This window comes from Dipodomys spectabilis, unplaced genomic scaffold, assembly GCF_019054845.1.
Source record: "Dipodomys spectabilis isolate Male_0828 unplaced genomic scaffold, ASM1905484v1 ptg000212l, whole genome shotgun sequence".
Classification (NCBI taxonomy): domain Eukaryota; kingdom Metazoa; phylum Chordata; class Mammalia; order Rodentia; family Heteromyidae; genus Dipodomys; species Dipodomys spectabilis.
Genome location: NW_024870889.1, coordinates 805915 through 830619, shown reverse-complemented (window position 1 = coordinate 830619; position 24705 = coordinate 805915). Strand labels below are relative to the sequence as shown.

At 46.9% G+C, this 24705-nt stretch overlaps 1 protein-coding gene across 8 annotated transcripts in view; it reads right to left on the bottom strand.

Annotated features, from left to right (window-relative positions):
- Wdr20 (WD repeat domain 20) overlaps positions 1–24705 on the bottom strand; it is a 56770-nt gene that overhangs the window by 17068 nt on the left and 14997 nt on the right. For 3 of the 8 annotated variants that reach the window (XM_042696883.1, XM_042696889.1, XM_042696884.1), the window contains exon 2: positions 7477–7659. The exons of 3 other annotated variants lie outside the window; for them this stretch is intronic. In XM_042696883.1, the coding sequence (XP_042552817.1) occupies positions 7477–7659 (183 nt within the window). Of the gene's footprint in view, positions 1–4256; positions 4350–7476; positions 7660–24705 lie in introns of all 8 variants that reach the window. 2 more of the 8 variants (XM_042696882.1, XM_042696888.1) reach the window with 1 other exon arrangement.

The following is a 24705-nucleotide window of genomic DNA, read 5'->3' as shown; positions in this document are numbered from 1 at the left end:
GGGAGGGAGGGAGGGAGGGGAACCCCAGCAGTAGGGACAGGGTGGACGGTGCACGTAGGAGAAACTGGTAGGGCCATGAACTAACAGACCTTCAACCTGACTCAGAAGGGAGTGTGGCAGGATGGATTTTTCACAGAGGGGTGGGGGTGGATGAGAAGGACGGACATGTGTAAAGACCCCCGGTTTAGCCAGGAAAGTAAACATGACCAGGAACCAGGGGTCAGTGGCTCACAAAGTCCTAGCCTCTTGAAAGGCCTCTGAGGTCTGGACGATCACGGTTTGGAGCTAGCCCAGGCCGAAAATTCCATGAGACTTTATCTCCACAGTAATTTCTCCAGCAAAAACCCAGACCAGACCGAGTTCAAAACCCAGGCACCAGCATGCATGCACATGCATGCGTGCACACACACACACACAACCCCCCAAATCTGAAGTGCCACAAGGAGGGAACAGCCACCTCTGGAGACCTACCCAAAAGGAGCAAGGCCGAGGTCAAGAAGGCAGTGCACGGACAGAGCGGGCAGAGCAGGCAGCTGCCACGGAGCCAGTGCCCTGTCTTGGGCAGACTATCCGGGGTTAGTTCAGTCGTGCAGCCCAGGAAGCCGAGGCCAAGGGCGCCAGGGCTTGAGTGGCAGGGAGCAGAGGACGCTGCGGGCAAGGTGGCTGCGGGGAGGCGGCTGAAGTGCAAGCATGAAGAGGTGGAGGCGGGAAGGGTGGCTGGGCTGAGGAAGGCTAGAGGGGAGCTGAGGAGCGCGGGGCCACGTGCCTCCCGGGCAGCGGGGCAGGGGCGGGCAGCTGTGAGGGGAGCAGAGGAGAGCTCGGTTAAGGCAGTCGGTTACTCTGGCGTGGCCGGCAGCCAAACTTCCAAAACGCTTCAGTGCCCATCTCAGTAACCACCTCTGCAAAAGAAAGTGGACCACAAAGCTAAATGCTGGTGTCTCACGCTTGTAACCCTAACTACTCAGAGAGCTGACTGTGGACTGCAGGTCAAAACCAGCCCGGGCAGGAAAGTCCATGAGACACTTACCTCCAATTAACTGGCAAAGAGATGGAGTGGGGGCGTGGCTTAAATGGTAGCGGCTCACTAGCCTTGAGCAAAAAAGCTAAGAGAATGCCCAGGACCTGGGGTCAAGCCTTAGTACTGGTACCAAAGAAACAAGCAAGAGCTCTTCTAAGCACAGTGGAGTATCAATAGGCATCTCTATAAACTTCCGGGCCAAGGGAAGCTCAGGCGGGAGCCGTGGGTCTGAGCACGGCTCTCAGCGAGATACTCCATAATCCTGAGCACCAAGTAAACACAAACTTCAGCTATCCACCTCGAGAAAACCACGCTGCACAAACACAGCGCATGCCACGACACGAGCGGAGGAAAACCTCAATGCAGCGCGTGAGCCGAGCAGCTGCCGTCCTGCAACTGCAGCCAGTGCACCCGCAAATGCACTTGGTCCCAGTTTCCCCAAGTTCTTTATTTTCTTTTCTCTTTTTCTCACTTCTGTCAATATGGCAAGTGGGGAAAACGATGTTTGGGAGAATGAGTATGCACTGGGCAATACCGATACTAATGTATAATAAAAACAGGAAAACAAGCAGTTCAAAAAGCCACAGGAATTGGATGGCCGAGCCTGCAGTGGCTCAAGTCTGTGTGCTGGGCCTGGTGAGAAGCAGGAAGCCTGCCTGTCTGATGCCTGTGCAGCGGTTCTCTTGAGAGGGCGCACACCACCCAGGCTGCAGCAAGGGGCTGACCCTGCACGCTCACACCAGAGCAGCCTCCTCGTGCTCAGCTGGACTGCACATCTGAGGAGCAGAGCCTCCAGCCGGGATCTTCATCTCCAAGGTGATCCCTGACTGGGATATGCATGGAGCAAGACTTCAAGAAGGACCAGCTTCCAGCTGTCAGGACACTGAGCATAGCGAGGCTGCTGAGATCTTGAAAACAGCTCCTGAAATCAGTGCGTGGTATATGTGTGTGTGTGTGTGTGTGTGTGTGTGTGCATAGTGAGGCTGCTGAGATCTTGAAAACAGCTCCTGAAATTGGTGTGTGTGCCTGCGTGCGTGTGTGCGCGTGCATTTCTTTTCCTACAGCTGTCACCACCAAAGAGAGAAGACTGCACTGAGCCTTGCCACCCTCCGCGCTCCACATGGGGTCTGCAGACAATCGTGAGGCCTCGGGGAAGCCCCCGGGGGCTCCTCAGCCCTCCCGCACAGGGGATGGAGGGTGAAGGCAGCTAGCCCTGCATTACCCACTGTCCTGCGCTTAGAGTTCTGTTGTTTCCTGGGTGAGCTGGACTCTGACAGAAGGATGGACACCTGGAACATATACACAATACATGTAAACAGCTAACTGTTTTTGTTACACAACTCAGCAGAAATAAGAATCCTGAGGCCTTGGCACTTGATTTGCCTGGCCATGTCATCCTGCTAGAAAGGCCCTGATATAATGTAGCCACACTCAAGGATGGCAGGGGCGGCTCTGGTTGTGCACAGGAAGCACTGGGAAAGGGATTTAAGAGCTGGAAAGGAGCAGATGTCACTTTTGCCAGAGGTCAGAATTTTATGGAGTAGATCACTGCCCTCTTGCCCTCCTTTCCTTTAATCAAGAGGAGCAACAAATCCAAAACTCTCAACCTGGACAGTCCGCTCTTCTCCCCCAAAAACAGACAGAACCTTACACGCAGGGCCCTGCTCTCCCCCTACCCCATCCTGGGCCCTGGCGCAGGAGGCTAAGCTGGTAAGGGCCCCGTTGCCCCAAGACCAAGCGTCAGGGGCATCTCCTCCCCTACACCCTCAGTTAGACTCCACAAGCAAAGCCCAGAACACAGAAAAGAACAAGATTACAAGTTTTAGATTTCATAGTTCACCACAATCAAAGCCTAATTTGAAAACCTTTTGAAAGTACCCCTCTGAGGATATGAACCCCAAATCAGAATTTTTACAAAGGCAACAAGATTGTGCTCATTACCACAACATGTTCTTCCCCAAGTATCTAATCAGGTTCCTGACCCGGGCCTCCCACTCCCGCGGCTGTCACAGGAAGGAGGGCTCCGGGCCTAGGCACTTGCTATCAAAGGCCCATTAGACATTTTCAAGGACACGACATGTATGGAATGCAGCGAGGAGGAACTTCAAATCCGCTTTCTGTGACTAGCAGGGCAGTGGCCTGAGGGAGCTGAGGGCATCATTCCCTGAAGAGGCCAGAAAGAGCAGTGAGGTCTCGGGGCTGCTGGGGACAGCCCATGGCTCCCCTGTGCTCACTGGCCAAATGGATCAGAAGGTGCAAGAATGTTTGAGTCCTTTTATTTATTTTTTTGCCGGTCCTGGGGCTTGAGCTGGGCCTGGGTCTGGGCGCTGTCCCCGGGCTGCTTTTGCTCAAGGCTAGCACTCTACCACTTGAGCGACAGCACCCTTCTGGCTTCTTCTGTGTGTGTGGTGCTGAGGAATTGAACCCAGGGCTTCATGCGTGCTAGGCAAGCGCTCCACCACTGAGTCCCATCGCCCAATCCTGTTTGCATCTTTTACAGGAAGTGTTTTCCTATCTCCGTTCTTGTCTATTTCCCATTTTTCTATTACAATTACTCAGTGTGTGTGTATGTGTTTGTATGTATTTATTTATTTTATATTGGTGCTGTTCCTGGGGTTGAACTCCATTCAGGACTGGGTGCTGCCCTGAGATTTTTGTTTGTTTTGCTCAAGGCTAGCATTCTACCACCTGAGCTATAGCTTCACTTCCAGCTTTTTGGTGGTTAATTGAAGATAAGAATCTTAAAGACTTCCTGTTTGGGCTGGCTTCAAACCACACCCTCAGATCACAGCCTCCAGAGTAGCTAGGATTGCAGGCAGTTTCATGGCTTTGTGCTTCATGATCTTGTATTCCTTACACGGGACCCCCCAATCCAGGATGGCTGCAGGCCAGTCCCAAACCCTCTCCTGTGGTCCTCCTGCAGGAATTGTCTGTCTCCAGCTCCTTACCTGGTGGGTCCTCGGTCCTGGGAGGCTCAGCTGAGAGCATACTACGTCTCTGACAGATCTTCTCTGCCTGCCAGCTTAAAGTGGTCTGCTCCCTCCTCCTACAGCACCACTGGGGTCCTCAGCACGTGTGCGTGGTGCTGTTATTTGCCCCTCTTCCCCTAGGAGGGGCAACAGGAAGGAAGGGCGTGTCTGCCACTGCAGACCCCGCGCTGGGCATAGGGCAGGTAGTCAAGGTCTGTTGAGCGAATGGAAGAATGGCCGAAACTCTAGATGAAGCCCTCAGCTCTCACCTGGATAGTTACTAGAGCCTTCTCACTGGTCTTGCTACCTTCATTCTCTCTTCCTTCACTCCAATCCACCTTCCACAAGTGCTGACAAGAGTTCTAAAAAAACACATTTGATCCTGTCACTCCCTTGATTAAAACCCCACAGGTTCCCCACAGCCTCCAGTGTCAGACCTATGTGTCGCAGCATGGTTTTAGAGTATGGTTCCAATTCATCTTTCTAGCTAGCTACAGCTCCTGCCATGCCACACCACGCCACGCCACGCCACGCCCTGGGGCTTAGCTGTGCTCCTCTGAGGTCTCCTCATAAGGCCAAGTTGTTTTCTCCAGCTTCATTATTACTGGCTGCTGTTTATTCTGCCACTGAGACAGGGTCTTGCTATGCAGCCTAGACTAGCCTCAAACTCATGGTCCTCCTTGCCTCAGTCTCCCAAGTGCTGGAATTAGCAGCATGTGTCACCATGCCCAACCTGTCTTCTCTAGCTTTAATGGCATTCTTTACTTTCCCCTACCCCCTTTTTTTTTTAATTTGTTATTATGATGTACAAAGGGGTTACAGTTACATAGGTGGGTAAAGAGTACATTTCTTTCTGGACAATGTCACCTCTTCCCTCCTTCTACTCTTCTAAGAACTTTCAGGACCTAGATTAAATGACATCTTCTGAAAAGTATTTCTTAAACTGTCCCAATAAGATCTTTCTACAGTCACAATGGCTTCAAACTAGTGAACCCTGCCTTAAGTCTGCTGAGCAGCTGAAATTACAGGTATAAGCCACTGTGCCTAGCCAAATTTAACCTTTTTGTAATTAGCAAATGTTAATTGTACAAGGGATGGCTTCTACTGTGATATTTCTACATATATAAACAGTGTATCCTGGTCAAGCTGACCCCTTAACTTGACTTTGAAGGAAATGTTGTATTTGATCCATACTCAAGAATATGTAACATACATCCTCACACCTACCCCGCTGGTGCAATGTCACTGTAGCACAAACCCCACTAACCTACCAGTCCGCCTTCACTAAACCATGAGCTCTGGCAGGGTTTACAGACCAAAACAAGAAAATGTGAGGAACTAATTTTTAGTCCAACTCTACCATATTACCTCTCTCAGCTGGCTATCTGGACAACATACTTCTCTTTGCCAACTTTTACCTGCTCACCCTCACCTTTGCGATTACGAGTCATTGCAACCTCTGCACATACATACACCAGTGAGGGCACGCACGGCAGAACCTCTTCCAGGGCCATCCTGACGCTCTGGAAACACACTTCCTGTACCCTTTGCTCTTAGCCGGTCTGACCAAACTGATGAAAACATCCACACCCCACCCAAGGCTTTCTTTATTGTGAAGGCACTTGCTTTCAGCCTCCAGCTCTAAATGTCAACCTGGCATTAAACCACACTGTCCTAGCTGAAGAGCCGTTTTTCTCTTGTTTTTTGGTGCCAGTCCTGAGGCTTGGACTCAGGGCTTGGGTGCTGTCTCTAACATTTTTTTTGGCCAACGACAGTGTTCTACCACTGGAGCCACAGCTCCACTTCCAGACTTTTGGTGGTTAACTGGGGGTAAGAGCCTCACAGACTTTCCTGCCCAAGCTGGCTTTGAACTGCGATCCTCATCTCAGCCTCCTGAGGAGTTAGGATTACAGGCGCCAGCTGCCCTTTTTCAAATGTAATAAGACGGTTCTCAAGAACTGACACTGGCCGTGAAGAGTAAGGCGCTACTGTCTGGTGCGGCTCTGGCCTAGATGACGCTGTGTCCCTGCTCTTAGGACCATGTGGATTCTGACTCTTCTCTTCCCCCAGTATGACACACAAACATTTCTTGTTCTCTAAGTGGCATTCTGTGCCATCCTCATCCAGAACTGCCTCCAGATTTTGTTTACCAACAGCCCTGCATGTAATTCGATTCTTTCCCATCCATCACACTCTTGTCTTCCCAAACATAAACACAAACCCATAAGAACTCGAACTCCACAATTTCTGTAGACAGCGGAGGTGACTCCATGCTCAATCTCACTGAAAAAAAATCATCCAGCTACTTGGAAATCACTTCCTCGGGTGATATTAATACACGCATGGGTAAACACAGCACTTCTGTTTAAAGTTTTTAAGGAAATTAAGTGGGTTGAATATTCGCTCAACAGTTTGTAATCCAGACAGCAAGTCTACTTCTGGGCGGCCCAGACCAGATGGGAGACGGCACAGCAAGATGTCGCCACACCTCCTGGCAGGGTCACACGGAGAGCCCTCGATAGGTGTGGGGCGTGCACGATCTTAACTGTGATTTATCAAGTTGGGGAATGGGGAATATTCTTCCCCAGACAAAATTATTTCCTAAGGACCAGAATCTATACCACATTTCTGTTCCACGTTGATGATGTTAAAATCCATGCAAACCCTATGTTCTTCCTGACCAGGGTGGGGGTGGGGGTCTTCCCCACGCAACCTGACCCCTGCATGAGAATCAAGTTTCTATCTCAACAAGTCTGCTTCATCTTTACCATTTGCAAGGCAAGTCATGCTAAAAACACAAAGAACCCAAATATGTGTGGCAGTACCTGGAGCTAAAAGCAACTCCAAGGACTTGAACAAACACAATCTATTTGGCAACTTCTGTCTGCTACATTTAACAGGCTGCTGTGTTCCTGAACAGATAGCTCAGGCTCCTTCCAGAATGAAACTGAACACATACTAGAAACCCCAGTGCATACTATAACGCTGGCAAAAGCTGTGTCATGTGACCCAATTTTAAGTGCCAGAATTCCTACATCAAAAATGATGTTACAGCAAATATTTCCAAAAGCAATAGAGCTACCCCTTGGACAAATACCTGCCAAACATACATACAAAAACTCTTGCTGTAATTTGAACAGCCTAAAGCAATGTCACCAAGTTATTCAATCTTCATGAAAATTTCCAGGACATATGAATAGAGTTAAAATTCTATAGTTTCTTCTTTAAAGTATACACATATATCAACAGAGTCATGCTCACCTCCATGATAGAGGAAATAACTTGTTACAGATAACTGTGCATGCTCTGTACAAACACACAAAACAGTTACCCAAAGAGGAACAGGTTAAGGCCAACAAATGAACCCACCACATTTAAACGAGTAATACTAGGTAAGACGACTGCGCAAATAAAAACAGGCTTAGCTCAGAGTGCAAAATAAGGCCCACTGCCCTTTGGTAAGAACCACTAAGACAGGGTGCTACTTACTTCCTCATTAAATAGTTTGCTAGTTTCTTTTTTGATTGGGTCTATAAGCTGGACTTGGCCTGCGGAAAAGCCCACTAGGAGAGAGACACTTTCTGCTGTGGCTGTGAGGTGGTTGAAGTCATGACAAGTAGGCTGTGTTCCTTTGTATATCCTTTTATCTATTGGTTTACTCAAGTCAGCAGCCTGGAGGAGAAAGAGAAAAATACATACAGTAAACAGCACATTGAGATGAGAAATCTAAGTTACACTCTTTTATACTGTCATGAAGTTCACTTTCAAAAACAAAGTTATTCAACATATTCTTTCAATCGTGACATTTTATAAAGCAGTTTCACATACCTTGGCCAACTAGACATGGTTACACTAGCTATAATATATGTATTTATAGCTGATTTCCACCACTTACTCTCCTTCAAATGTATGTAACAAGGACTCCTGGACTTTGGGAGGAAAAATACTTTTGAGATACTAAATTCAGTATTTTCAAATGCATCCCAGTAAGTTTTTAACAGAGTTAAGTCTGATCAACACATAAATGCTCAGGCTCTCAGACCCATCTGTGGCACGTAAATTTCACTGGTAAGTTACCTGTAGCTTAGTGGGTCTTAGAGTGTGAATCCTAGGCCGTCACCAGCAATACTAGGAAACTCAGAAATGCACTTCTCAAGACCCAACCCAGATCCATGAGTCAGAACCATGGGGTAGGACAGATAAGCCACAGTTTAAAAAGCTGCTGTGTGTGTGTGTGGGGGGGGGGGGGGGACTGGGAAGGTGGCTCAGTGGTAGAACGCTTGCCTTGCATGCATGAAGCCCTGGGTTCGATTCCTCAGCACCACATAAGCAAAAAGAAAAAAGCCGGAAGTGGTGCTGTGGCTCAAGTGGTAGAGTGCTAACCTTGAACTGAAGAGTTGAGGGACAGTGCCCAGGCCCAGAGTTCAGGCCCCACGACCGGACCCCCCTCCCCCCCCCCCAAAAAAAAGCTACTGCCGGTACCGATGGCTCACGCCTGTCATCCTAGCTACTCAGGAGGCTGAGATCTGAGGATAGCGGTTCAAAGCCAACCCAGGGGGGCTGGGAATGTGGCCTAGGGGTAGAATGCTGCCTAGCATGCATGAAGCCCTGGGGTCCATTCCTTAGTACCACATACACAGAAAAAGCCTGAAGTGGTGCTGTGGCTCAAGTGGTAGAGCACTAGCCTTGAGCTGAAGAGCTCAGGGACAGCGCCCAGGCCCAGAGTTCAAGCCCCACGACTGACAAAAAAGAAAAAGAAAAAAGAAAAGCCATCTGAGGCAGGAAAGTCCATGAGACTTTTTTCTCCAATTAATCACCAAAAGGCCAGAAGTGAAGCTGTGGCTTAAGTGGAATAGTGGCCAGGCCCTGAGTTCAAGCCTCAGTACTAGCACGCACACACACACACACACACACACACACACACACATACACACACACACACACACACCCCAAAAAAAAAAAGCAAAGCCTCCCAAGTGATCCTGATGTTTACTTGGGTCTGGGAACCACTGCTGGATTCAATTATAGGCAGATGGCTTCCTCTCTGGATCACATTCTCTCTCCTGTGTGTGCCACACACACACACACACACACACACACACACACACACACACACACACACACACACACACACACACACACACACACACACACACACACACACCCCAAAAAAAAAAAGCAAAGCCTCCCAAGTGATCCTGATGTTTACTTGGGTCTGGGAACCACTGCTGGATTCAATTATAGGCAGATGGCTTCCTCTCTGGATCACATTCTCTCTCCTGTGTGTGCTTTCCAGGGAACTTTCACTTAGACAGAATGCTTTACACACATAACCTTTATTCCTTACAATAGTCCCTCAGTTCTTCAAAGGGAAATATTTTCCCCGATTTTCAGATGAAAGAACACATGTAGGGATGCTGACTTGCAGGTGGTAGGACTAGTTTGGAATCCAGGTCTACTGGCCATGCAGATGGAGACAAAAGACATCCGACACACCCCACAGTCAAAAACTCAGGTTCTAACAGTGACCTTTTGCTGGGCCAAGTCCTGTAAACCTAGCACTAGAGAGGCAGAGGTCGGTTTGGGCCACACACACACACACACAAAATTCCAATGCATAACCATTCCCCTTTCTTCAAGGAAGGTTTTTCCAGCCAGGCGTCAGTGGCTCATGCCTATAATCCTAGCTACTCAGGGGCTGAGACCTGAGGATCGCAGTTCAAAGCCAGCCTGGGCAGCAAAGTCGATGAGACTCTTATCTCCAATAAATCACCAGAAAAAAGGAAGTGGTGCTGTGGCTAAGTGGTAGAGCGCTAGCCTTGAGCTAAAGAGCTGATGGACAGTGCCCAGGTGCAGAGTTCACGACCAACAAAGGAAAAAGAAAAAGAAGAAAGGTCTTTCCTTCAAAAGAAATGCACCATATAATCCCCATATCCTGGATCTATCTAATGAAATAAGGCAAGTCCACCTCCTCAACTAGAACTGCTAGGGTTACAAGTCCACAAAGCCAGCCTGGGCTATCCAACACCCTTTCCCCCAAACATCAAGATCTGAGAAGCTAGATTCAAAGACAGCTGGGACAAATTGGAGACTGATCTCCAACTAAAAGGCAAAAAGCCGGAAGTGGATGTGTGGCTTAAGCGGTAGAGCTCCAGTGGTAAATGAAAAAGCTGAACAAGGCTTTGAGGTCCTAAATTCAAGTCCTAGTAGGCTTTACAGAACAGAATTTCCTTATTAAAGTTCCCACTGTGTTGTTCTACCAACTTTCCAACTTTCTGGTGGGTTGTACATACTGTGGGATTTAAAAAATGCCAATTATCTAACCTATGAATATGTCCATTTATTAACAATTCTTGGAGCCAGGGGCTGGTGGCTCGTGCCTGTAATCCTAGCTACTCAGGAGGCTGAGATTTAAGGATTATGGTTAGAAGCCAGCCTGGTTAGGAAAATCCATGAGACCCTTACCTCCTTACGAGAAAACCAGAAGTAGAGCTGTGACTCAAAGTAGTAGAGTGCTACCCTTGAGCAAAACAGCTCAGGGACAGCGCCCAGGCCCTGAGTTCAAGCCCCACAACTGGAAAAAAAAAATTCTCAGTGCCAGATACCAGTGGCTCATGCCTTTAATTCTAGCTATTCAAGAGGCTGAGATCTGAGGATGGTGGTTTTGAAGTCAGCCTCAGCAGAAAGTCCATGAGACTCTTATCTCCAAGTAACTACCTAAAAGCCAGAAGTAGAGCTGTGGTTCAAGTGGCAGAATGCTAGCTTTGGAGTAAAGAGCACAAAGGCCCCAAATTTAAACCCCAGGACTAGCACAAAAAAAGAAAAAGAAAAAAAGAAGGGATCATTAGTGTTTTAGTGTTCAGCCTTAATTAATCCAGTCTTAACCTAGTGTGTCACATATGCTCAATATCTGTCAAATGAATGAAATCCCAATTCTCCCTGAATTTGTTTCAATGGTAAGATTAAAAATTGTATCATTATGCTCTTGAGGTCTGCATATGGAACTACTGAGTACAAATAACTTGTCAGCATCTCATCATGCTTATTAGTTCTAAATATGTAGAAAAGTTTTAAATGATAGCTTAATGATCTGGAGACTAGCCTGGGTTATACATGTGACAGGAACAGAACAAGCCCAGTGCTAGTGCTCATTGGTTACATCCCAAGCTACATGGGAGACTGAGACTGGGAAAATCATGGTTCTGGGCACTCCCTGGCACCATAGAGAGTTCATGAGAAGAGTTCACGAGACTCATCTCCATGGAAGGGAAGCAGAGGAGGTAGCAAGTTCTCAGGGGCCTGGCACTGATGGGAAGGAAGCCTCACAGTTGGTAGACGTAGCTCGGACATGTGCAGGAAGCAAACTCCCATCCCAAAACAACCAGTGCAAACATACTGGAAGAGCAGCTCAACACTGCCATGATCACTCCAGCCTAGTGAGGGCAAAGCCCTGAGTTCAAACCTCAGCACTACCAAAATAATAGAGGAAGGCTAAGGAAAGGGTGACACTGTCCAAAAGGAAATAGACTCATTACATGACTTATGGTAACTCTTTGTACAACACCTTATTAACAAGAACTGAAAAATATAAGCCAGGCACTGGTGACTCAGGCCTGTCATTCTAGCTACTCAAGAGGCTGAGATATGAGAATCTCAGTTCAAAGACTGCCAGGGCAAGAAAGTCTGTGAGACTCTTATCTCTAATTAATCATCAGAAAACTGGAAGTGGTGCTGTGGCTCAAGTAACAGAGCTCTAGCCTTGAGCTGAAGACAGCACCCAGGTCCAGAGTTCAAGACCCAGGACTGACAAAAAGAAACTAATAATAGAACAAATCCTACAGAGTTGATAAAGTCTCAACTAATAAGAAAACATTTTTTTTTATTTTTGGGTCTGGTCGTGGGGCCTGAACTCTGGGCCTGGGTGCTGTTCCTCAGCTTATCAGCTCAAGGCTAGCGCTCTACCACTTGAGCCACAGTGCCACTTCTGGCTTTTTTTTTTTTTTTTGCTTATGTGGTGCTGAGGAATCGAACCCAGGGCCTCATGCATGCAAGGCAAGTGCTCTACCACTGAGCCACCTTCCCAGCCGCAAGAAAACATTTTCAAATGTTGTGTTTCTCGAATTGGCTAGTCTTTTGGAATTCTGTTCATGAATTACTGCTGAGATAGGAGATCCAAAAGTAATTCAGGAACTTTCTTCTCAGCCCCACTGGGCCCCATATGGCTCTACAAGAGGAGCCCCTCTGGCTCCAACTTGCATCCAGCCCACCTGACTCGTTCCTGGCGATGCTGCCGGGCTACAGGCGTGGAGGTGGCGGCTCAGCCCCATGCAGTGTGCCTCCCTCTGGTGCAGCCTGTTGGTATGGCACAGACCCCACAGTGCCATGTCGCAGGGACCCGGGCTGAGTTCTCCTTGAGGGAAACTACTTCATCCTCCTGAGTGGCCAGGAGGATGAAATGTGATAGGAAAAATGTCTCACACCTCTTGTGCGAAATTCACATCAAATGATCATTTTATTCTCTTCTTCCATCCCCAGAAAACCAGTCTTCTGCCAAAAAGCATAAAACGTCATTTTACTGAAAGTCTACAGCCCTCAAATACCCACTGTAGACCAGAGCTTGCTTTGTCTGTGCTAGTACTCACTCTCCCCACTCACCAACCTGCCCACATGACAGGTTCATGGCCCTTGTGGGGCCTGTCCCTTCCCAGTTCAAGTCTACCCCTAGCTTGGCCTCTTGACTGCCCCAGGCTCCTTCCACCCATTTCTCCCTCCATCAAGTCCTTCAGCAGTTACTAGGTTAGTCACGAAGCCCGACATCAGCTGACCCTCATTACCTTAAGCTACCTGCCTCCCATGCAAAGCTCAGGGCTCTCGGTGCGTGCGGTGCGGCGTGGTGCACGCACGAGGGCTGCTGGGCTCTCCCAGGCTTCCCAGTGCGGGCCTCAGCTCACACCCCCAGCCCATGCTGCTTCCAAGGCACGGGCTACTACCTATGTCTGCTGCCTTTCCTATCCTCTTCTCACTCAGAAAACCTCGATCACCAGTGTCCACACAGAATCTGCTCACCGTGGCAGAGATGTCACAGATTCTTCCTGCTCATACACACCTAGGAGACATTCGTTCTTTAGCCCACCCTTCAGAATGCCCATCGCAGTAGGCATTACTGATGATTGAACTATCCCATAGACTCTAAAGGCAGTCAAGACGCTTCTAGTCAATGACAGGCTGAAAGCCAATCCTAGCTACTCAGGAGGCTGAGATCTGAACATCACGGTTCAAAGCCAGCCCAGTCAGGAAAGTCCATGACTCTTGTCTCCAATAAACCACCAGAAAACTGGAAGTGGCGCTGTGGCTCAAGACTGACCAAAAAATAAAAAGAAAGGCTGAATGGATTACTCAACAAAGTACCAGTGAGCCACCAAGATTGCCATTATGCCACTCCAAATTTGAGAAGAGAATGGAGTCTTATCTATTACAATCCCTCTAGATCAGCCGGGCACTGGTGGCTCCTGTCTGCAATCTTAGCTACTAAGACTGAAACGTGAAGATTGTAGTTTGAAACCAGCCAGGGCAGGAAAGTCTATGGAACTCTAATCTCTGATAAACTACTCAGAAAAAATAGGTAGCACTGTGGCTCAAGTGGTTGAGCACTAGCCTTGAGCACAAAGAGGATCAAAGACAGCACCTAAACCCTGAGTTCAAGTCCCAGGACTGGCAATAATAATAATTAATAATAATGACTTCCTCTTGATCACATCTCAGACAATTAAAATAGGGACCCAAAATGACCCAAGGATTTATTTTGCCAGTCCTGGGGCTTGAACTCAGGGCCGAGGCACTGCCCCTGAACTTCTCTTGCTCAAGGCTAGCACTCTACCGCTTCAACTACAGTACCACTTCTGGTCTTTTCTGTCTGTATGGTACTGAGGAATTGAACTCAGGGCTTCATGAATGCTAGGCAAGTACTCTACCACTGAACCACCTTCCCAGCCCCACAAGGATTACTTTCTAAGACACAAAGGCTCATTATCATCTTAGAAAATAGGTGAACCACTGGGGCCCTGTCATAAAATCTGAAATCCAAAAGAAACCCCATTAGAAAGACTGTTCTACAATTTTCCTGGCAGTTGAGAGGGGCGTGGATTTAGGAATTAGCCCACAGACCACGGCCTAGGGCTGGAAGTGAAGAAGCCGTGCGCCTTTCCAAGCCGCAGGAGTGAGTGGGGCACCGACCACTCAGGGCTGAGCTGAATAACTGTGTCTAGTGACAAGAATATCACACGGTGACTTCCAAATGCCTTCAGGGCCTACACTCAAGTAATCATGAGCTGCAGAGCTCTGCACAGATGCCAATTTGACAGTCCAACCAAGCTGCCTTAAAGGAGAAACAAAACTGGGTTAATCTGGTGAACAGCTACAGTCACCTTCTCACTCCCTTCTTTCGTTCAATAATTATATCCACAATTACCTTAGTACTATGTAAAGAGCTTACCGCCTATTTGCGAATGTACATTACACACACACACACAGCACACAGCACAGTATCTATTCCTCAATGCGTATGACAGATGTTAGAAGTCAGGCTTTGGGCCCTTTACCCCAGAAGGAAAAGCAATGCCACATTTTCACAGCTTCAGTGTATCTCATCACTATGTTGTTCTACAAGTGGGGCCAAACATACAGAAGGTCTCACTGAATAGTTGCCACAGAAAGGAAAGTCCAGAGAAAGGAGACAAGACAAACCGTGTGTGTGTGTGTGTGTGTGTGTGTGTGTGTGTGCGTATTTACATGGATAGACCAATAGATATGTACAAGTATAGAATCTTTTTGCGACCTAAATGCTAACAACTACCTGCCTTTCTGAGCACTCATCTATGAAAAGGCCAGTACTGGTGCATCACCTTATGGTTTACAAAGCACCTCTACACATCACTTTTTTGTCCCGTGTGGCAAGTGCCACTATGCCTATGTGGTAAGCAGTCCTCGGTTCCTGTGTCAGAAACTGGCAAACAGCATCAGCTGTGGAGAGGAACCACGTGGGAAGGACGGCAGCTTACCGCACAGGCCAGTGCCGGCTGCTGCGGCACAAACTGACAGGATGAAATCACAGGCAGCACCTCGTTCTAAAATTCTATCACTGTGTGACTCCAGGTTTCTGTGCTCGTCAAAGTGGGAATCAAACAGACCAGCCATGCCGAGTTTGGCCTAGATTCCAGCTTAGCCTTCTCAATGCATTTATCTCCTGAGATTGTCTTATTAAAATGGAATACAAGATGTAAGTCCCCAGTATAATGCCTGACTCTTAAAAGACACTGGAAAAAAGTTAGTTCCTTTTCTGAATGCAGAAGGATTTAAGGCTTATCTTAAAGGCTTTGAAAATTCTCATCTATCAGTAGTATCTTCAAATAAATAGAAATAAGGGAAACCAGGGATAATTCTTTTTTTGTCCTAAATATCCTGGACAGCCATAAGAGAAGCCAAGTTTCAGTATGCACCTCCACGATACTTTCCAGAACAAGACAGTGGCTCTCCTTCCTCTGCTTCTGTTCTGCCTTGCTTCTGGTACACACTAGTACACACAGCCCAGTTGCCTGGCATTCCAGACCCATCCACTTTCTAAAAACAAACCCTTGGCAAGAAGCCCACTAGCATCTTCTGAGGGACTCTAGCCTTACAAGGAGCAGCTCCCACCCACATTCCAGAGGTGATTTGCATGCTTACATCTACCAGCAAAGCTGTTAAGAGGGGGGCAGGGACCACGGGGAGGGGGAAATGGCAGGAGCATGAGCCAGACTTCGGCCAGGGAGAAGGCAGGCTGATACTGAGCAGTCAGATGGCCGGACCGCCACCTGTGTGCCATCCCCGAGTGGAAAGAGATACATGGTCACACAATATACAATGTAGGGGTGAGGAGCTGATCACAATCATCTCTGAAAGCGCTTACTTGTTAACCCAAGACAGGCTTCGCACAGGCCAACAGAAACTCCTCCTTTGGACTTGCGGGAAAGCACAGGGAGGGCTGAGGTTCCACACCAGCATCTTCTCCCCGCCCAGCACTGTTAGCCAAGTATCTGCTAAAATAATAAGCTCCTAGCCGGTACCGGTGGTGGCTCACGCCTATAATACTATCTACTCAAGAGGCTGGGATCTGAGGATCATGGTTCAAAGCCAGCCCCAGCAGGAAAGGCTGTGAAACTTTATCTCCAATAAACCACCAGAAAACTCAAAATGGCGCTGTGGCTCAAGTGGTAGAGCGCTTGAGCTAAAGAGCTGAGGGTCAGAGCCCAGGCCCAGAGTTCAGGCCCCACGACCAAAAAAAAAAACTTCTGTCATTACCACATGTCATCTCCCCCAAGGCCACTTGTCTTTTTTTTTTTGGGTCAGTCATGAGGCTTGAACTCTGGGCCTGGGCGCTGTCCCTCAGCTCTTCAGCTCAAGACTAGCGCCCTACCACTGAGCCACAGCGCCACTTCCTGCTTTTTCTGTTTATGTGGTGCTGAGGAATCGAACCCAGGGCCGCATGCAGGCGAGGCAATCACTCTACCACTGAGCCACCTTCCCAGCCCGATTTTTTTTTAAGAGACAGGTGGAGGGCTGGGAAGGTGGCTCAGTGGTAGAGCGCTTGCCTCACCTGCATGAGGCCCTGGGTTCGATTCCGCAGTACCACATAAGCAGAAAAAGCAGGAAGTGGTGCTGTGGCTCAAGTGGTAGGGTGCTCACCTTGAGCTGAAGAGCTGAGGGACAGCGCCCAGGCCCAGAGCCCCTATGACAAAAAAAAAAAAAAACCTTCCCCTAGAGTATTTTTCTTTTATCTAAAAGCTGCTGGGGAGAGGGGAGCGAACACGCATGGAGGGGAACAGTCTGCCTGTATAACCCAGGCTGGCCCTGAACTCTCAACCTCCTGCCTCAGCCTCCAGAGTCATGAGATTATAGGCATGTTGTCACTATCCCTGGCTTCAGAATCATTTTTTAAAAAATGAACTCAAAACCAGGAACTGCTGGCTCAGGCCTTTTATCCTAGATATTCAAGAGGCTGCGATCTGAAGCCAGCCTAGGCAGGAAAGTTCATGAGACTGTTATCTCCAATTAACTAATAAAACTGCAAGTGGAGATGTGGCTCAACTGGTAGTGTGTCAGCCTTGAGCAAAGAAGCTAAGAGACAGCACTCAGTCCCTCTATTCAAGCCCAAGTACTGGCACAAAAGCAGTAGCAGCTGCACTGGACCTCAATGAAAACGAACTAAGCAACTCAAAGGCAGCGATGGGAGGGAAGGAATGAGAGGGAAAGAGGGAACAGCTGACACTAAGCAAAAGGAAAGAGATGTACACATCACCTGATGTGGGAGAAATAGCTGTATGATCAAAGCTCAGAATTCAGAAACATTATACTCCATGATAATGAGTTTGTCTTGTGAAGGTTGGAGTGTGTTTGTGACTATCACTATCTCACAATACTATGAAAGTTGTGAAACTATCTCAATAAAAAAATTATTAAAAAAAAAAAAAGCAGCAGCAGCAACAGCAGCCATCGCCAGGCCGGGCAGAAAAATCTGACTCTAATCTCCACTTAATCAGCAAAACGCTGGAAAGGTAGTTGTGGCTCAGGTCTCAAGTGGCAGAGTATCAGCCTTGAGTGAAAAGCTAAGGGATAGTGCTGTGGCCCTGAATTCAAATCCCAGTACTGGTGTGTGTGGGCACGCACCCCCACACCCCCACACAGACACATACTAAACTGCTCAACTTTAACATCATTTCTACCTCTCTAATTTTTTAATTTGGTACAAAATTTTAACTAACCACCTTCATGGGAATCCTGTATGACAAATATATAGATAAACATGCACTGAGAAGCCCAGCCATCTCTGCATTCCTTCTGTGGCTTTCCACAGGTCAATAGGTTCATCACAAAGTGAGTCGCGATAGGTAGCTACCCTAGTGCTTCATTAAGCCTAATGCAATATCTAATCTCGTCATTAAAACGAAACTATGAATAAACATTAGATAAATTCAATTTGCACACATTCTAATGCCAGATCGCATCACATTAAAATGCTATCATATTCAAATGACCTATTTCATTAAACCCTTCTGTTAAATACGTATCGATATAAAATCCTATTCCAAAAGGAATACTAACATCTCAAACAGAACAAAAGGCACAATGCTTTTATGTGTTTGTGCAAAAGATATTCATTTTAAACTCTTAAGAAAATAATTTCTGTAAGTTCTCCAAAAGGGCTGCCCTTCTAAAAGTACTCAGACAATGCTGGTAAAGGTCATTATAAAGCAGGGAGTAGAGTAGCTCTAAGATGCTCTCTGCCCTTTAGACAATCCTTGTGCTTATCATACCTAGCAGAGCACAAAAGGATTTTTTTGTTTTTTTTTGGGTCCGGTTGTGGGGCCTGAACTCTGGGCCTGAGCACTGTCCCTCAGCTCTTCAGCTCAAGGCTAGTGCCCTACCACTTGAGCCACAGCACCACTTCCAGCTTTTTTTTTTCTTTTTGCTTATGTGGTGCTGAGGAATAGAAACCAGGGCCTCAGGCATGCAAGGCAAGCACTCTACCACTAAGCCAACTTCCCAGCCCAGGATTTTTTTAAAAAACATCTTCCAGTCCAAGCTGGTGAATAAGCAAGCAATGATATGCTAGGTGGGAAATATTTGAAATTCCAACTGTTCAGTGGCCCTACAGAATCCTGATGCTTCCTTATCTACAGAGAAACTGAGGCTTAGGGAGGGTAGTGATCTGCTCAAAGTTTCACAGTATTTTTTTTATGCCAGGATGAGACTTGAACTCAGGTCTTGGGTACTGTTCCTTAGTTTTTTCACTCAAGGCTGACCACTTGAACCACAGCTCCATTTCCCAGCTTTCTGGTGGTTAAATGGAGATGAGTCTCATGGACTTTTCTGCCCTGGCTGGCTTAGAACCACGTTCCTCAGATCTCAGCCTCTTGAGTAGCTAGGATTATAGGTGTGAGCCACCAGAGCACAGCACAGCTTTTAACCATATTCAGCTGCAATGCTTTTTTCAAAACCCAAAATCAGCTAGTATGTGAACTGTAGAATATGTAATATAAAACTTCAAAAACTAAACACTAGAAATTTTGCATTAAAAAAAAACATTTGAAACTACTGCTATGCTGTTAAAGAGGACCCAAGAGAGCCAGAAGGAAAGAAACAATTTTATCTCATTTATTAAAAGAGATCAGCCACTAAAATGAGTGACTAAAATATTCCGCTTGGATTCTGTAATTCAATTCATACCTAGCCAGACCTCTGCGGAAGACAGCATCCTGAGACCAATGAGCTCAACAGAAAGTTGCTCCATTGGCATGCTCCCGTGAGAAGCTGTGTGCCTTCATATGAAGTTCCACACTCGCTCACTACTGCAGCAACTGCTCCATTTAGCAAGTGTGCCATTAGTTATGTTATATATGGCTTATCTCAACGGCTCTAAATTGCACAAGAGCAATACCACTCAGAGGGTGCTCTACTGCTTGAGCCAAGCCTCTAGCCCTCCTTCAGACATTTCTCACTTCTTTCCTATCAGATTTACAGGTTTATACTGATATAAACTTGGTAACTCAATAGCAGCCAACTCCAAAACAATCTAGTAGGACTGGCATTCAGAATGCAGAAAGGCCAGTCTCTCTTCACTTCTGGAGTATGAACTGGCAGTCAAAGCTGATCCTCAGATCTCAGTCTCCTGAGCAGCCTGGATTACAGATGTGAGCCACTGGTGTCTGGCCAGGCCTCTGAGATACAAGGTGAACAGGTGTGGTAAATATGGACTAACTTTGTGTGTAATCAAAGACTACTGAAATAGCAGGGCACCGGTGGTCCACATTTGTAACTCTAGCTACTCAGCAGGCTGAGATCTGAGGATCAAGGTTCAAAGCTAGCCTGAGCAAAAAGGTCCATGTTTGTTGTTGTTTTTGTCGGTTGTGGGGCCTGAACTCTGGGCCAGGACACTGTCCCTCAGCAATTTAGCTCAAGGCTAGTGCTCTACCTCTTGAGCTACAGCGCCTCTTCTGGCCTTTTCTGTTTATGTGGTGCTGAGGAATCAAACCCAGAGCCTCATGCATGCAAGGCAAGCAACTCTACCACTGAACCAACCTCCTAGCCCCAAGTCCATGAAATTCTTATCTCCAGTTAAACACAGACACACAGCAGACAGACAAGGCACACACATACAGAAGCTCAAGTGGTAGGGGCTAAGAGAGAGAGAGAAAGAGAGAGAGAGAGAGAGAGAGAGAGAGGGAGGGAGGGAGGGAGGGAGGGAGGGAAAGAAAAGGAATCCTGAAGATTTAAGAGGCAAAGAGACTACCGCTGACAGGCAATTCATCCATTCATTCATCCAGGTACATGGTGCTGGAGTTTGAACTCAAGGCCTCCTGTTTGCTAGGCAACTATTCTACTACTTGAGTCATGCCACGACTCCTTTTGCTTTTAGTTATTCTTCAGGAAACATCTATTTGTTGCCCAGGGCTAGTCTTGGTCTGATTCTCCTTCATAAGCCTACTATAAAGCTGGGATTATAAATGTGTATCACCAAACCTGGCTAATGGGTCAATTTAAACATTGAAATGGTATTTCAAAATTTTCATGGAATGAAATGTTTATATTAACACCAACAAATTGGAAGAAAAAAGCGCTAACACCAATAAATGCAGAGGAAAAGGACAATGGATTTTACATTTACCATATTAACAGCCAAAATCACTCACCAACGCTAGAACTGGCTGGTGAAGGTTTGATGGGAAACAGGATATTTATGTAATAGAAAGTGTCCCCCTCCTAATTACTTATCAGTTACAAGGGGGAAGATGGAACCTGAAAACAGATGAATGTAGCAAGCTGATCATTAACTTCAGTGTCACCATTGGCAGTACCGTTGGGCAAAATAGCATCAAGTGCTCCCTGGAATGACTCTCTGAAAAGATAGAACATCAGTTCTAGGGTATGCTACCCTAAATACAGATGAGTTAAATATATGCCAACATTCTTTAAAAAGACTAATCTTGAGAGAAATTATTTTAAAAAACAACTGCTCTAAAGTCCCTCTCCTGTTTTTGTGGGGGGGCAGTATTGGGGTTTGAACTCAATGCCTAACTTTGCCAGGCAGTTGCTCTACCGCTCAGGCCATGCGCTAGTCCTTTTGTGCTCTGGCTCTTTTTCATCCAGAGGTCTCACATGTTTGCCCGGGTCAGCCTGGGACCTCACAACACTCCACCCATGGCCTGTGATACAGTTCCCATTACCAGTATGCACCAGCACATCTAGCTTATCTGTTGAGAGGGGTCTTGCTAACTTTTGCAATCGGGCTAGTGTGTTTCTACTGATTTCCACCTGAAAATAGCTGGAATTACAGGAATTCACCTCTACACTCAGTCTGAAGTCTTCAGAGGTCAAGATCATTGAAGAGTAAATGCCAAGGAACAGACCCACAATGAAGATGAACGGACTGCAACTAACTCTGTGTGACTTTGGAATGGATCCCAAGCCGGGAAGAAATGACTGAAAAGTGAAATGTTGACACAAACTGTGGATTAGGTAAGAGCAATGCAATGCATCAATGTTCATCAATGTTTTCTGACTGTGATAAATTAGCAGGTCTTGTTTTTTGTTTTTTTTTGTAGTGGTAGTTGTTGTTTTGTGGTGCCAGTCCTGGACCTTGAACTCAGGACCTGGGCACTGTCCCTAAAATTTTGTGCTCAAGGTTAGCACTCTACTACTATGAGCCATAACTCCATTTTGGGCTTTTGGGGGATTAATTGGAGGTATGATTCTCAAGCCATCTGTACTTGGCTTTAGAGGTAACAGTTTTTTGTTTTGTTTTTGGTCAGTCGTGGGGCTTGAACTCTGCGCCTGTGCGCTGTCCCTCAGCTCTTCAGCTCAAGGAGAACGCTCTACCACTTGAGGTACAGCGCCACTTCTGGTTTTCTGGTGGTTTATTGGAGATGGCAGTCTCACAGTCTCTCCTGCCCGGGCTGGCTTTGAACCTCGATCCTCAGATCTCAGCCTCCTGAGTAGCTAGGATTACAGGCGTAAACCACCAGCGCCCAGCAGTAACAGTTTTATATAAGGAAAAAAATCCTGGGCTGGGAATGTAGCTTAGTGCTAGAGTGCTTGCCTAGCATGCCTGAAGCCCTGGGTTCAATCCCTCAGTACCACATAAACAGAAAAAGCCAGAAGTGACACTGTGGCTCAAGTGGTAGAGTGCTAGCATCCCCAGCACCCAAAACTATCCATGTTTCTTTTAAAAAACATACATTTGAATGGAATTTGAGGGAAAAGAAAGAAACTGTGATCCTACATTTAAATGTATCTGTTAGCGGGGCACCAGTGGCTCACACCTATAAGCCTAGCTACTTAGGAGGCTGAGATCTGAGGATCAGGGTTCAAAGCCAGGCCAGCCAGGCCGTGAGACTCTTGTTTTTTGTTTTGTTTTTTTTTTGGGTCCAGTCGTGGGGCCTGAACTCTGGGCCTGGGTGCTGTCCCTCAGCTCTTCAGCTCAAGGCGAGCGCTCTACCACTTGAGCTACAGCGCCACTTCTGGCTTTTTTTTTTTGCTTATGTGATGCTGAGGAATCGAACCCAGGGCCTCATGCATGCAAGGCAAGCGCTCTACCACTGAGCCACCTTCCCAGCCCCCGTGAGACTCATCTCCAAAAAAACCACCAGAAAACCAGAATTGGCAGTATGGTTCAAGTGGCAGAACGCTCACCTTGAGCTCAAAAGCCCAGGCTGAGTTCAAGATCCATGACCGATAGACCCACAAGAATTGATAGGGAGTAAAATAGCTTCTAATTTGTTCGTTTTTGCCAAAAAAAAAACAAAAAACAAAAAAAACAGTTTGGAAAGATTCTCACCAAAATACTAAAATTATTTTCTTTTCTTTTTTGGTCAGTTTAGGGATTGAACTAAGGGCCTGAGGGCCTGGATGCTGTCCTTGAGCTTTTTTGCTCAAGGCTAGCATTCTACCACTGGAGCTACAACATCACTTCCAGTTTTTGGTGCTTAACGGAAGGTAAGAGTCTCACAGACTTTCCTGCCCAGACTGGCTTCAACCTGTGATCTTCAGATCTCGGCTTTTTTTTTTTTTTTTTTGCAAGTCCTGGGGCTTGAACTCAGGGCCTGGGCACTGTCCCTGAGCTTCTTTTGCTCAAGGATAGCATTCTATCACTTGAGCCACAGCACCACTTCTGGTTTTTTTCCGTTTATGTGATACTGAGGAATCGAACCCAGGGCTTCATGCATGCTAGGCAAGCATTCTACCACGAAGCTACATTTCCAGCCCAGGTCTCAGCCTCTTGAGGAGCTAGGATTACAGGCCTGAGCCACCAGAACATGGCTTAAAATTCACTATTATTAAAAGGGAGGGGTTATATGTTTAGGTAACTGTTTTGTATATCTGTCAATAATTACATTTCTTTTGTAGCTTTTAAGCAAAATAAAATGGTCTAAAATGCCACTGAATCTATTTCCCCACTCTCTAGTATCGTCATGTGCGATGTAACATTGTAGTGAATACTAGTGTTTGCCTGGCAGTATCTACACGGTAGCAGTCCCCCAAGGCTGGCCTCCTGACTTCACAGTCACCTGGCTCTGTGTAACTGCACTCTACAATGGTCACACAGTAACAATGATAATGATCATGAAAACCTAATGATATATTCCTCGGCTGTATTCCTATCATTAAGCAGTGGGGCTACTTTAAAAGCAAGTCAGGGCCCAGTATAGTCACAGAAAAATACGTGTCTTGATAAACAGTAAAATTCATCATGAAAGCAAACTTTTATTTATTACACTGAACAAATGCACAACTAGAGAAGAAGCATCATGTACAGGTGGATAATCCATTTTCAACATGCCAAATCACCATTTTCACACCAACTACTCTATTACTCATGTTTCTGTGAGAGCAAACGTAACAGCTGATGAGAAATACCAGAAAAACTCCTTAAAGAAACCAACTACTAAGCCGGGCACCGGTGGCTCACGCCTGTAATCCTAGCTAGTCAGGAGGCTGAGATCTAAGGATCTGCCAGCCCAGGCAGAAAAGTCTGTGAGACTCTTATCTCCAATAAACCACTAGAAAACTGGAAGTGGCACTGTGGCTCAAGCGGTAGAGCACTCGCCTTGAGCTGAAGAGCACAGGGACAGCGCCCAACCAAGCCCAGAGTTCAAGCCCCACAACAGACAAAAAAAAGAGAAAAGAAAGAAAGAAAGAAACCAACCACTAGCCTTGAGCTAAAGAGCTCAGGGACAGCATCCAGGCCCTGAGTTCAAGCCCCACAACAGACAAAAAGAAAAAGTAGATAGAAGAGAGTGAATTAGCAGAGGTGGTAAAACAGTGCATGACCCCAATGACACGAACCAGAAAGGGAGCAAGATCCAAGTGTTATCATAAAAAATCTTCTGATGGAGATGACTGATAAAGAAAAGATGACTTATGGTGTCCAACCCCGCGGAGAGGCTGCATGGTGGTGTCTGGTGACTTGGTGGCACAAAGATGAGTAACCGGCCCGTGGAGACTGCAGCGATGGGAGCCAAGCTCACAGAGGAGTAGGAGGATAATTCTAGCTGAATTCGGATTTGGGAGCAGAAACTGCTTCAGCTGCTAAGGCTGCAGTGTCACTGTGTGCAGAATCCATGAGACCCCAGGCTGGCTATGGAAACCATGAGAGCAAGTGGCTAAGGTGCTAGACGGGTCATGAAG